The sequence below is a fragment of the Pelobates fuscus genome, chromosome 9 (genome assembly GCF_036172605.1).
Source record: "Pelobates fuscus isolate aPelFus1 chromosome 9, aPelFus1.pri, whole genome shotgun sequence".
NCBI classification, from domain to species: Eukaryota; Metazoa; Chordata; class Amphibia; order Anura; family Pelobatidae; genus Pelobates; species Pelobates fuscus.
In genome coordinates, this window is record NC_086325.1 from 63,915,507 (window position 1) to 63,930,200 (window position 14,694).

At 39.0% G+C, this 14,694-nt stretch overlaps 1 protein-coding gene across 1 annotated transcript in view; it reads right to left on the bottom strand.

Moving 5' to 3' along the window:
- Window positions 1-2,316: 2,316 nt before the first annotated feature.
- The window catches only part of HTATSF1 (HIV-1 Tat specific factor 1), a 37,401-nt gene continuing 25,023 nt past the window's right edge, over window positions 2,317-14,694 (bottom strand). The window contains exons 4-9 of the mRNA XM_063432028.1: window positions 14,464-14,618; window positions 10,822-10,985; window positions 9,967-10,063; window positions 6,944-7,033; window positions 5,633-5,770; window positions 2,317-4,408 (exon numbers count right to left, since the gene is read on the bottom strand). Coding sequence (XP_063288098.1) covers window positions 4,127-4,408; window positions 5,633-5,770; window positions 6,944-7,033; window positions 9,967-10,063; window positions 10,822-10,985; window positions 14,464-14,618 — 926 coding nt within the window. The 3' untranslated portion in view covers window positions 2,317-4,126. The remainder of the gene's footprint in view (window positions 4,409-5,632; window positions 5,771-6,943; window positions 7,034-9,966; window positions 10,064-10,821; window positions 10,986-14,463; window positions 14,619-14,694) is intronic.

Genomic DNA, 14,694 nt, shown 5'->3' on the forward strand with positions numbered 1-14,694 from the left:
ATGGTTTACTTAAGACGAACACTCAGCTAGTACGTCCTTGAATACAAAGTAAGAGACCGCTTTAAAAACCAAAATCACTTTTACATTAAAACAGTGGTTCTTAAAGGGACACTAGCCGCCCTGTTAAACATTTTGGCATAAACAACTGAATTTTTAACATGCTGTACTCTGGATGTTTGCTTTTTTGGGGGGAGGGTGATAGGGGTGGGAAATTTTCACTATTCTTTATTTCCCTTACCTCCAATGCCCCAATTTCAGCTATTCCATTTTAAAATACCGTATTTATCGGCGTATAACACGCACCTCATTTTCAGAAGGAAATTCCAGGAAATTTCTCCCCCCTCCCCCATAGTGTTTCCCCCCTTTCCATAGTATTCTCCCCCCCCCCCATCCCATTGTGTCCCCCCCCCCCCCCCCTCCCTCCCATAGTGTCCCCTAGTGCACTTTCCCTCTTGTCCCATAATTACTTACCTGTCTTGAAGCGTGGGCCGGCTTCACAGCGCGCACCGCGGTACTGGAACTTCAATTTCAGGTTCCGGTTTCCGGCGGGACAATAGTGTGCACACTTCCTTTCAGTCCTGCCGGAAACCGGAACCTGAAATTGAAGTTCCAGTACTGCGGTGCGCACTGAACACCGGCCCACGCTTCAAGACAGGCAAGTAAATATGGGATATCGGCGTATAACATGCACCCATCATTTCCCCCCTATTATCAGGGAGAAAAAGTGCGTGTTATACGCCGATAAATACGGTACTTCCTTCTTGCTGGTTACTATAGCCGATACACGTTTGCACAATCAACTAACTTTTCCCCCCTGCACAGTGCCTCCAATAAGACTGCTGCTCATGTCATCTGAAAGTATATCAAATGTTTGTGAGTTGTAGTTCCACCAACAGATTTCATAAATAGAACGCTCACAAAGCAACTTCCAGAAACTCCTGCTCCATGAGGATTGGTTGATCATTTCCTTGTTTGGTGAAGTACGAACCGACAGTATATGTAAAGGTTGGGAATTTATTGCGGATGTAACAACTAAAGGGACACTATAGGCATCCAGACTACTTCATCTCACTGAAGGTCTGGGTGCAGTGTCCCTATCCCCTTAACCCTGCTATGTAAAACATTGCGGTTTCAGAGAAACTGCAATGTTTACATTGCAGGGTTGAGACAACCTCTAGTGGCTGTCACCCGTACAGCCCTAGAAGCGCTTCCCGGCTTCTCACAGAGTTTAACTCAATGAAACGGCATTGGGACATCCTCACATTTTGCATTGAGGACATCCAGTCTTCAAAATTGATTGAGTGCTTGCCTATGGAAAATCTGCAAAGTGTGCGGCGCCCGCTGGCTGCGCATGCAGTCCCCCCATCATCATGACGGCACTGGAGGAAGAGAACAATTCAGCACTTGGTGCTGGAAACAGTCAAGTGAAAAAAGGGTATTAATATTTTACTCACCAAGGGGTCTGGGCCTTTAGTTATAGGGAGAGGGACACTATAGCATTAGAAATGTTATTTGTACTCCTAAGGTTATAGTGTTCCTCTTTTTTTAATTCATCTCTAAGTTTTTTTTATTTATTTTAAATACATTATGTATACAACGCATCAACAAAGAACATATCAATTTCCGCCTGGAATGTCCCTTAAACTCCTTGGACTCAAAATTGGGTGGGACAGGTGCATCATACGAGGCATATAAACATAAATTGTGTAATAGAGCATATTGTCTAACGAAGGATCATATTACAATTTGGAAAACAGGTTATTGATCAAATGTTTGCAAATAAAGAATGGGTTGCAAAGATAATAATGTATATTATTTTGGTCCCCGTCACAAAAAAAACTCAAGAACCACTGCACTAACATAATCTAAAGTGTTGATAAAATATCTAGCAGCAATATGAGTTTAATGTAGCAAATGGTGCTGAATATAAAGGAAATTTCATATTTAAGGCCAAAAGAGCCAAATTGAAAAAGATGACTTGGAGAATTTTTTACATTTGGCTGCAATTTTAAAATCTCATTTGAATTCCTGGCAAATGACACTTTAGTAAATAATCCTGTATATTTTGAAATGCTTCAACAAGAAATATTCTATGGTTAAAAACGCATGCACACGTGGCAGCTATTTAAAATACCAACACTAATTAAAGAGCAAGTTTTACCCATTCAATTAGCAGAAAAGTATGAAATACAAGCTAAATCCATTTAAATATTTTTTTATAAATCTCAAATCTTAAAGGAACATATATGAAAAGTTAGAAAACACACAGCTTTTTTTTTTTTTTTTTTTAAATCTAAATACAATTCTAACATCTAATTAAAGCAAATTATTTTAATTTAATTAAATGGAATACAGTTACAAGAATGAGAGCAGTGCAGATCTATGCAAGCAGCAAGAAAAACCAGTCCACGATTTAATAGGGAGAAAGCCAGAAATGGCTGACCTTTGGCACTGTAGCTGCTGTAGAATACGATTCGCACATCTGTCTGGATGAACTTCACGTCACAAGCAGTCTCAAAGAGCTGCAATTCCAAAGGTTTGGGATCACTATTTAAAGATATTCAATGGCCAAAAAAGAGACCTGATCATATAAATGTCATTCTGCACTTGTTAATGGTTTAGAGCCATATAACAGTGCAAAATAGTAGGAAAGTCAGGCATATCTTTAAAAAAAAAAAAAAAATGTGAATATAAAGGGACAAAACCTTTCCCCAAATGATTTTTCCCAACAAATGGTGAATTGATTTTGACAACTTTTCATAGTATACATCAACAGCTGTACATGTTTATGATGTGCAGTAGATGTATACATGTGCTAACTTATACATGATGATAGGCCATGAATATTTGGGTAGCTCAATTTCAAACAAGTATCATGGGCATTATTTTTGGCTTGAGATATACCTAGACAGCCGTTCCCTTCTGCTACATAAATGAAGAAATATTGAATTTGTATCGTTCTATGTGAGGATGGTGGGTGTTTTTATTAATTGAAAAAAATTAGAAACCAAAGTTTGCTCCCAGGTGTACATTGTCCCTTACTGAATATACCCTTAATGTCAAGTAGATCTAGTTCTATAATTCTTCATGAGTGTGACTCTTTTTTTCATAGTTATTTTCAACTATAATGTTAGTCTGATGAGGCAGATAAAGCTCTATAGGATTATGTGCCCCGGGACCTTGAATGCTGGCGAGTTCAAAGCTACACTTAGTCAGAATGGACCATTAAAGAGAGAGAAAGAGGATGCTGGTCAACCTGCAAATTCAGTCAGCACACCGTATCCTGAAAGACACACGTTCCTCTAACAGGGTTAAGTCACTAAAGTGAGAATTTAACGACAATATAGCCAAACTGGAAAATGTCTTGAGGTCAGCTATGCCTTCAGTTCAGCGACTCTGGCTCAAAATGTGAAAATTACTTTGGATTCTCAATTTAGCGAATGACTTAGTAAGTTTTAAATATTTGTAAATAGCATCTTCTCTCACTTTATGGACCTCTACAGAAGTATGAAACTGCCTGAAAGGTGTATCAGTGCTCACAATAAGATTAGGTAAATGATATAGTATTTGAATCGGCGGTATTCAGCAAGTTGCACTACTACTGCAGTGAAGCCACAAGTCCCACAATGCTCAGCAACCATCCCAAATTACAAGTAAGAGCATCACAGGAGTTGTCATTCCACAACTAGGAAGCAACAAGCTGGCTGTTTAAAAACATCTAGAATACTTCATTAGATTTATCTAAATTTGCAGGTCTCTGAGGATACATGTTGCGCTACGTAGAGTCCTTTGAGTTCTTAATACAGTCCCACATGAACCGACGCTATTTTGGATTGTGGTTGCATATCTTGTCATATAGCTATATCATTTTCCTGAAATAATACCAGTTACAAAACCAGCTAATCCAGTTTCATGGGCTTCCGGCAACTTTTACATGAGTTTAAAAATAAAATAAAAAGATAGAAAGAAAAAACATTCTGTAATTTTTTTTCTCTTTCTCCACTCTGTTCAGTAACTGCAACATAAATTTTCTAAACGTCTTGACAGTTCATATTCAGGCAAATACCACAAGTGGTTCTCCCAAAGTCCCCATACAGGAAGCGAGCTGAAACAGGTGTTTGTGAAATTACAAGTGTCCTTTATCTGTGTCGTCTTCGTCACTGCTGCCGATGCTGCTATCCGTAGACTCGGCATCATCCTCTGCTGGATCAGCTTTATCGTTTTCAGCCTGATCACCGTTACTGTCCTTGTTATTTGTAGACGGTGTATCTTCATTCGTTTTTTTGTCTGACTCTACTTCGTTTGTAGGGTTTGAGTTCTTGTCACTGGTTCCCTCAGTTTTTCCCAAATGGAGGAATGTGTCCCACCCTTTGAGCCTCTCTTCCCTTTCTCGAGAGGTTTCTTCAATCTGTAAAACAATAAATAAACTCATTAACAATCAGGCAGTGCTTTCAGTAATGCAAGAAAGAATTACTGAAACCATATACGGACATTAAAACATTTAAAATACAATGGTACATGTCATAAGACAGTGTCACTGATCATTCAGTACACATGTTTGCGGTGTATGTTTTGATTCAAATAGGAGAACTAATTTAACTGTACCTAAACTAGATTATGAGTGCAGTCATTTGGAATAACTCATGCTACAATATTTCCATTCTCAATGCACAGTAATTTGCTTTTCATCTGATTTCCTATCAAGAACCGAAACACCAGTTATTCAAGGTTCATTCACATGTACACTTATAGCAGCTATACCAGACTGCTAAAATACACTGACACAAGTTACAAGCTTATATATGCAATTAAGTCCCCATTAGTCTTGCAATGTAAAACATTGCAGTTCTTGAGAATCTGCAATGATTACTTTGAAGGACTAAGACTGCAAAGAGGTGCTTCCTGGATTCTAACGTAGTTTGACTCCATTAAACACTGGACCTCCTCACGCTCTGAATGACGACATTCAGCATCTGTGTGAAATCCCTATAGGAAAGCTTTGAGGCAATGCTTTCCCATGGGGAGGGCCCAAGGTGCTCGCCTACACATGATGACTTTGGAGGACGTGGAGTACCAATCTAGCAGCCAGGGACATCAGCGCTGGTGACCAAAGGGTTTTTTAACTCTTTATTGCCAGAGATGGGGCCACGAGAGGGGACCATTGGGCACTAGTGTTAGGAATACAGATTTGTATTCCTAACACACTATAGAATCCTTTTAGCGCTTATTGAATCACACAGGGTTTGACTACATCTCCCATCAATGGGAAAGAGTGACTCCTCATGACATATGATGGATTAACAGTCATTCATGGATTTTATTAAATGCAAATCTTTTCAGTGCCCTGTCATCATTTCTTTGGGTTCTATTTATTTCTGTCGAGTTGGGGATAGGGGAAGGTTTCTTCAAATTAGCCAGACTATCAGCTTAACAGATCCTGCAAACTCTGTTAGTGTAGTATTTATCACATTTTAAAGAACTTTCAAACCTAAACAAACTACTTTTGCAACCTTAAATATCATAAAAGCGCACCCAGATTTAGAAATATGCAACTGGTCCTCACCAAAGTCAGTGAATCAGAACATATGCATTGCAAAATAGACTCCTTTATGTACTGTTAAATATAGAATACCTGGTAATCTGTTACGCCATCCCACGCTTCAACCACCAGCTGACGACCACCAAACCACCTTCCATTCAGAGTCTGGATACACATATCACTTTCTTCTACCTCTCTGAAAGCCACGGAGGCCACTCCGTCAGGGTGTCTCTGGTGTAATTATATTGATAAAACACAAGATTTTGTTTTTCTAATAACTTATTTTCTTAGTCACTACAGGACTACTGCTTTACATATGTAGTCAACACTAAAATACTGATGATTTGAGGTCAAAGTGATGTGATGCTGTGCTGTCTACATTAACAGCGTATATATTTCCCATGATACACTACCAGACTTTGACCTGTCTGAGCATGATGAGAAATATTTTTGTAAAACATATCTAGATCACATGCAAAGAAGAATATGTAGCATATGTTTTACAAAAATATTTCTCATCATGCTCAGACAGGTCAAAGTCTGGTAGTGTATCATGGGAAATATACACTGTAAATGTAGACAGCACAGCATCACATAATTTTGACATCAAATCACCAGTATGTTTGTGTTGACTACATATGTAAAGCAGTAGTCCTCTAAGAGTAGCCTTTACAGACAAATACACTCCCAATGCTTGAAATTAACAGCGCAAACTAATTACACACATTCTAGTGTAGACCAAACGATCACAGAACCACTAGAACATTCTAGTGTAGAACCAAATGCATCTATTAAAGTTTGTCTACAAGGAAAAGAAAAAAAAAAAAAATAGTGCAGAATTCTGAAACATGACCTAATTTACTTTAGGTATCAGTTTTCATTTAAGTATGTGAAACCATGACATGTGTCATGCTGGTGACAGGCAAGTACAGCCCAAATAAGCACAATTACAGCTTGCAAATGCATAGAACAGAGTAACTATATAAATACAAATCAAGGGATACTTTGGCTCATGGTATACTTTTCAATCTAATCCATTAACTCTTAAAGGGACACTGTCCTTTTTTTATTTCCTTTTAGCTATCCTTTCCTTATACATCTTGTATCTTAATGATTATACTCCCCTTTGCCACTTGTCTTTGTTTACATGTATTATTTTTTCTTCTTTGCATGTGATCTAGATAGCCTTGTACTGATATTTATTATTTTATCTGTGTCAATTAGTTTTTTATTCTGTGAGTGCGCTTGGCATTTCACACACAGACACAACAGAAACAGGAATAAAAAAAACGGTATAACTAACACTATAGTATTCCTCTGCCTTCGTGGCCAGTCAGTGATATATTTGTTTTCTTGGTTCATTGTAAAGAAACATCCAACTTACACATGTTTGGTATTACTTACATCAAATATTAGGACTTTCTTTACTTGTCCAAACTTTTCGCATTCAGACCGAAGATCTTCTCGAATTTCATTTAGCACCAAGGGATCTTCCTGAAAGAGGAAATGGGCAATGAATGATTGAAAATATACATCAGTAGAACAAATGGAGGAATTCAATATGGAAACACGTACATTTCAATATTTGTCCATTTATTATTTAATTCAGTAGAACAAAAGGAGGAATTCAATATGGAAACAGGTACATTTCAATATTTGGCCATTTATTATTTAATTAAAATAAATGAGGCACCGTCACCAGTCCTTTAGTAGTACCAGTAAAAATAATTTAAGGATCACTCTGGGCACCATAACAGCTTCATATTAAATTAAGTTGTTAAGGTGCCTGGCGGTTTATAAACAGATTAACCCAGAGTGGTGTAGATGTCGCCTGTCCACTCTGCCGCTTTTCTGCCAACCAGATACTCCGTTTAAACGAGAAGGGAGTCAACAGATGCTCACAGCCCATTACTGGTTTGAGAAAACTGTATGAAAAAGGTAGCAATGGAACAACAAAGATGCCAATGAGAGGACGGCTATTCAGTTACCAGAGTTAAAGAGATACTATAGCCACCACAACCATTACAGCCTAATGAGGTGGTTATGGTGTCTATCATGTTCCTGCAGGTTGAGCACTGTAAACATTGCCTTTTCAGAGAAAGAAAAAAAAAAAAAAAACACTGTTTATATTGCTGCCTAGGACTAACTCTAGTGGCAGTCACTCGGCCACTGGAGTTGCTTCTTTGTCCAGTGCTGCACTGGCGTTCAGCGTCTCCATGCCCTGTAGCATTTCCAACGCTTTGAACGTTTGCCAAAGAGATGCTTTGATTCAATGCATCTCTATGAAGAGATGCTGATAAGCACAGCGTTTTGCCACGCATGCTCAACAGGCTCCCAATGCTTTCCTATTGGAAAGCACTAGATTGGCTGGGATAATCAAGATTGATGATCTCTGCAAAGGAGGTGTGGCCAGCTGTGGCGGGACCAGCGCGGTGTGGGTAAAAACTTAAGTAAACTCACCTTTCCCATGGAATTACCTAAATAGTTAAACACTGTGGTGTCAGGAATACAGGTCTGTATTCCTGACACTATTGTTCCTTTAAGTTCAAGTCATCTAGTAAAATCCAGCCCGCAAAGTGGTAAAACAAAGTAGCTGGCAATGGACACAAAATACCTCAATATTTAGCTATTACCCATAACCCATACAATTATTGGATTGAGGGACTAGTAAACCTGAACAAAATAATGTGATTTCTTTTATCTACTAAAAAGTTACTGCAGAAACCCTCTAAACACCTACTATTAAACACAGAGATAATGAATTCTCACTATCTATACTGCATTAATTTACACAAGCAGATGGCAGCATTTTCTGAAAATAACCAAAAGACGCACATGAGATTTCGCCATTACTGTAAGCCATTTATAGTTGTAAAAAATAAAGTTATGGATACCTATTATACACTCCACGATAGCCGTTTGTACGCGAAGTGACTTTTTTTAAGGAGCGTTTTGTGTTTTTCGCAGATGTCAAAAGCAGTCACGACCAAAAGCAAATATTTCAGGACATCCTTAGTACGTTTATATGAAAATTACACAGGAAGGCGCCAATATAAACTAATAAAGGACTTGTGATTGCTCTACGTCTCTCATGGCAGACACTATTTACTGCATCCAGCCACTGATCTAAAACCCCAGCAGTTGCAACAGCACTGGAGGTTAAGTAAGTTGCCCTACCCACATTCCTTTGTTTCGCATAAGTATAAAGCAATCTGGTTTGACCAGTACTTGCACATCCAGAAATGCCATTTCACTGTCATCGTGCAAAATATGTCTTGTTAATGAAAGGCATCCGTTGCCCCAATTAATATAAATACTCCTTGTAAAACTGGGATAAAACTGTCAGGATGCCATTTGTGTAAGAGAAACAATTACATTGCTTCCTGTTAGAATACTAAAAATGACACTGCATGCATTTTAAACCAGCCTAAAATGCATTTGCAAGTGAATTTGCATTTTTAATGATCTATACTATTCGATGATGATGACTAAAGGGGCAATTTCTAATAATACACTGTGACCATGAATGTATGAGCCAGATAAAATATCGAACATGAACACAACTAAAAATAAAAATTAAACTGCAACAATGGAGAAAATGTATAGACGTATTCTGGCATGCATGTTAACTAAATACATAAAAGGTTGGACATATTTATTGTTTGTGATTGTAACTGATTTGTCGGGAACTCTGTTTTCTGGAAGCAAGCCATCATTTCTAGGACACTGTATGACATTTAAAGGCCATGTCAAAATACTGGTTGTAACCTTTTAAAGACCTCTCACAGGCTGGAGGCTATGGAATACTCTAAGTAGGCCACGTTTGTCCTTGGGCCCCAAATTAGAAAGCCCTTGAGCACAATATAAAATAGTAGTCAGCAAGTATCTCATAAAAGAAAATAAAGTGACATTTCTGTTGTGGTGTTTTCTCACGCTGTGCAGCCTTTAGGCTAGCCATCATTGTTATGGCTATTATAGGGGGCACTCCAGGCTGTAGTTGGCCTATTCTTTATTTTTAAATTAATACACACACACACACACACAGTTAAAGGTTTCTGTAATTTGCAGCGAGTTCTGCCCAGCAAAAGAAGTAATCGTGTAACTATGATGTTCAAATAATCTTCTTTGACAGTAGGCCATAACTTTGAAGTTGTAGTCAAGTTTTCATATTAACGATTTTATTCTATAGTGACCAGCAGGATCTAGCACACCAAATGTGTGCGTGTGTTAAAACATTTAAAAAAAAAAAAACCAGTGGACTTAACCCCCACTAATACAAATCCAAAATACAAGTTCAGGACAATGGAAAGGTACTTCTAAAACTCTAGCTCAGCATTTTGTAAGTAAAATTAATTAATTGTCTCCAGTATGTATTTGACAGTGCACAGTACAGTCATTTTCTATATAAAGACACTAGATCTGCTCACCTCAAAGTCACTTGGGTGAAACATGTTTTTAATTATAATGACTCGCTCAAAACGCTTTCTTACTTCTGCCTTCTTCTCAGGTCTCCAGTCCAATTGCCTAAAAAATAAAATAATAAAACAAGGAGGGGAAGAGTAAAACAACCCTATTTTAAAAGTATAATATATATATATATATATATATATATATATATATATATATATATATATATATATAGGAACACATGATATAAATATAAAAATAGAAGTACTGCAATGCACAGTTGGAGACAGTTTCCATATTTTACACAAAATGTGTGCCATAAAATACCTCTACCAAAATCATCCTAATAGGATTATTTGAAAATTATTTGCAACCTCTTGCAACCATTTTTTATTATTATTATTTTATTATTTATATAGCGCCATCAAATTCCGTAGATTCATTGGCTGAAAGCACCCGGCTGACGCTCTAAACCAGGCTTCCCCAATCTTGCGGCCCTCCAGATGTTACTGAACTAAAACTCCCATGATGCTCAGCCTATTTCATTCATAGAATCATGGGAGTTGTAGTTCAGCAACATCTGGAGGGCCGGAAGATTGGGGAAGCCTGCTCTAAACCAATAAACAGTCAGGGCAGGATTAGCATCCGATTCGATCATGATCACTTAAGCCACCTGTAGTCAATGATTTTTGGAGTAACCCGTTAACAAAGTAAACAAACTAACAGCAACACAAAATAGATACATAAATATCTTGGAAAGAAATAAAAAACACACTAAATGGCAAAATCTGCCAATTAACTACATGAATGGCACTAGTAGCACTGTAAACAGCTGTCAATTAGATCCACCAGCGCATGCTGCTGAGACTACACACTTTTGCTGCATAGTTAACTTCTTCCTGTAGTCTTTGGATTTCTTTCTCTTCTTGGTGGCATCATACTCCCCCTTGAGTTCAAATGTTGCACATTCAACATGAAGCCTATATCCTCTTATCTCATAGTCATCAAGTAGTTTCAGAGCCAGGCCCACAGATTCTTTCTGTAAGGGCAAAAGATGAAGAAAAATGTTAGAACTTAAATAAATAAAAAATATAGACTAGAGATCTAATAAAATGCATACAAACAAAAGAAAATAAAAAGCAGCCTCTAAGCAGCCAGAGAATAGAAGGGGGGCATGCCATCTCAATGATGGGTTTAGCACTATAGGGTGAGGAATACATGTTTGTGTTCCTGACCCTTTAGTGTTCCTTTAACATCTAATACAAGATCCACTCTGAGATATGTATACCTCTGATGTTACGGTATTCAGATACATTCTTTCTTGTGTTATACGACTGCTGCCCTTTCTCAGATCACCATTAAAGTGTCAATAATGCCTTAACCCCTAAAGAACCAGGGGTTAGGGAAATCCCTTTCTATCGTGGCATACATGTGATATCACTGGACATTAAATGGACACTCTAGACATCATAATCATTACAGCACACTATAGTGGTTATGGTGCCCTGAGTCCCCAGGCACCATGCACCAATAATCTGTCGAACCATTTACAACTGGCTTGACTCTTACCTTGCAGTGTAAAACCCCAATGGTCCTTTTTTATTTCTGCTGATACCAGAAGGACTGCAGACGTCCGCCACAGCAAGTAAATTGTCAAACCATTCATACACGGTTTTTACAGCTTACTGGCAGAGAGAACCCAGAGATTCTTGGTACCATAACAACTTCAGTGTGCTGTAGTGGTTATAATGACTAGCGTATCCCCTTAAGGGATTGATATAAATTTAACATTTAGAATGTCTTTTGTACTGTTAATGCTGCAAGAAAACCAAACTTTTTGGTAAAGTAATTACGAGAGTTTGAGTTGGAGGAAGTGAGGGGATAATAGTGTATTTTGAATTAAGGCAGTATTCTTCATTTAATAAATTGGAAAAGAAAAATCATCAGTTCGTTTGGAATTACTGATGTCCTGGAGCAATAAAAAAAAATTCACTTTTTCAATTAGTGCAAAATTCTAGATTAAAGGAACACTATAGTCACCTAAATTACTTTAGCTAAATAAAGCAGTTTTAGTGTATAGATCATTCCCCTGCTCAATTCACTGTCATTTAGGAGTTAAATCACTTTGTTTCTGCTTATGCAGCCCTAGCCCCACCTCCCCTGGCTATGATTGACAGAGCCTGCATGAAAAAAAAACTGGTTTCACTTTCAAACAAATGTAATTTACCTTAAATAATGGTATCTCAATCTCTAAATTGAACTTTAATCACATACAGGAGGCTCTTGCAGGGTCTAGCAAGCTATTAACATAGCAGGGGATAAGAAAATCTTAATTAAACAGAACTTGCAATAAAGAAAGCCTAAATAGGGCTCTCTTTACAGGAAGTGTTTATGGAAGGCTGTGCAAGTCACATGCAGGCAGGTGTGACTAGGGTTCATAAACAAAGGGATTTAACTCCTAAATGGCAGAGGATTGAGCAGTGAGGCTGCAGGGGCATGTTCTATACAACAAAACTGCTTCATTAAACTAAAGTTGTTCAGGTGACTATAGTGTCCCTTTAAAGATTTAAATTTATTGAGGGATTGAAAAACTATGACAATCTAAACCAGAGGCAGACACACCGATCCAGTTGCAATTAAAGCAAACATCTTAGATGAGGCAGACAAAATATGATCTTTAAAGCGGCACTGTCATGCTGAATCACGTTTTTTTTTTTTTAAACCCCCCTCCTGCCTCCAGTACATCCAATTAAACCCTTAGTCACCCCCAAATGTCCCTAAGCCCCCCCATATTAAATTTTATTAATCTTTATGTTCTCCCCCGATCTATATTCAGGGCGCTGCCATCTTTGTGTGGGTAGATGAAGTCCCTGTGGGACACGTCATCTGCCCACTCTAGACAGACTGTGAGATTCCCGCACATGCCCAGTGAAACACCTGGACATGCGAACAGGAATTTCATCTATTCATTCATTCATTCATCAGACAGACGAATGAATGAATGAATGAATAGAAAAATCAGACGAACAAACTAACACTGTGTATCCGTGTTCGTTTGTTCGCTCAGTTTATTACAAGGAGGGAGCTACCGGCACGCAGCTCCTTCCTTGTAATATGTAAAGATAGAAGCGGCAGGGACACTGCCACTTCATAAGCCCCCCATGTCCCCCCTCACTCTATGGGGGTCAATAGCATACCGCGAGTAGGGGCATGTCTACTGAACAGTGATAATGAGGGGGGGGGGGGGGGACACACCTACTGTCCTTCCCCCCCCTCACCCCAACCTCTGGGCTTGAAATCCATCCAATCACAGTGCTCTGTGGGAAAGTTCTTTGGAAGGCCCCCCCCCCTCATCATCATTATGGCCCCCACCCGCCGCCCAGGGGTGGGGGCCAGACAGTAGGTCGTCCACCTCCCCCCCCCCCATTATCATTATGGTCCCAACCCACTGCGCAGGGGTGGGTTGGAGGACAGTAGCCCCCCCCCCCCATTATCATTAATGCCCCCAACCGCCGCCGGGGTGGGGGCCGGGGGATGAGGACAGTAGTTCCCCCCCCCCCCACTGTGCAGGGGTGGGGGCCGGGGGGAGGACAGTAGGTCCCCCCCCCTCTCATTATCTTTATGGCCCCCACCCACCGCTCAGGGGTGGGGGCCGGGGGCACACAATAGGTCTCTCCCCTTATTTTACTTTAGGGCCCCCACCCATCATTTAGGGGTTGGGCCAATAGGTTTTTATTTTATTTTTTTACAGTGAGCAGCCACAGGCTGTATAGCGAGTAGGGGCTGAATTTACTAATACTAAGTAATCTTTACTTAGCATTAGTAAATTTGGCTGAAAGGCCAATTTAGGTCTTTCAGCCTTTTAGTAGATAGCTCTCTTAATACCGTGGGAATTAGGGAGTTATCTACTAAGTGGCTGCAAGATGCAGCCGCGGCACAAATTGAATAGGAGTTTAATTCATTCGAATGAAATTCCGACACGAACAAAGTGCCGAATTGCGTTCTAAAACAAACAAACAATGTTCTCATTCAGCTAGAACGCAATTCGGCAGTTTCGTCTAAAATGACAGGAAGCATCACGAGATCACAGAGGAAAGGTAAGAATTATGGGAAAATTGCTCTGACCAGCGGAAATGAAGCACACTTTGCTCCTCCGCTGGTCAAGCGGAGGAAACCTCCATAAGGCAAAGAGTCCCTACTTTGTCTTATGATTTTAAAGAAAACTAAAGAAGACAGGAAGAAAAGAAGAACAGATCCTGAGAGAGGGGGAGAAGAGGAAGAGATTGAGGAAAGGTACGTTCGGCATGACAGTGCCGCTTTAAGTAATATATCTATTTGTTGGCAAGTTCCCCATTACCATAAGCATAAATACCTGTATATCAGCCTATATCAACACTGGCACTCACACATTTGGTTGATGACCGTATCTTACATCTGTGAAGCATCGACTACATCTTACAAATACAAAAATGCTAAAAGTTCTCATAACCAAATAGAAGAGCGATTAATTTACTGACCTTGAGATAACAGCACAAACCGTCCCCTTTAAGATTCCCTTGCTTATCTTTATACAGCTTTACTTTATATTCCTCTGTCATTGGATCTCGCATTATAATTCCACATTTGGACATTATCTGTACAAATTCGTCATTGGTTAAATCTAGAGGAAGCCCTGAAATAATCAAAGAACAGAATAAATGTTTCTTTAAAATGCATTTAGTAAGTTATATGTACATAATCTGAGCACA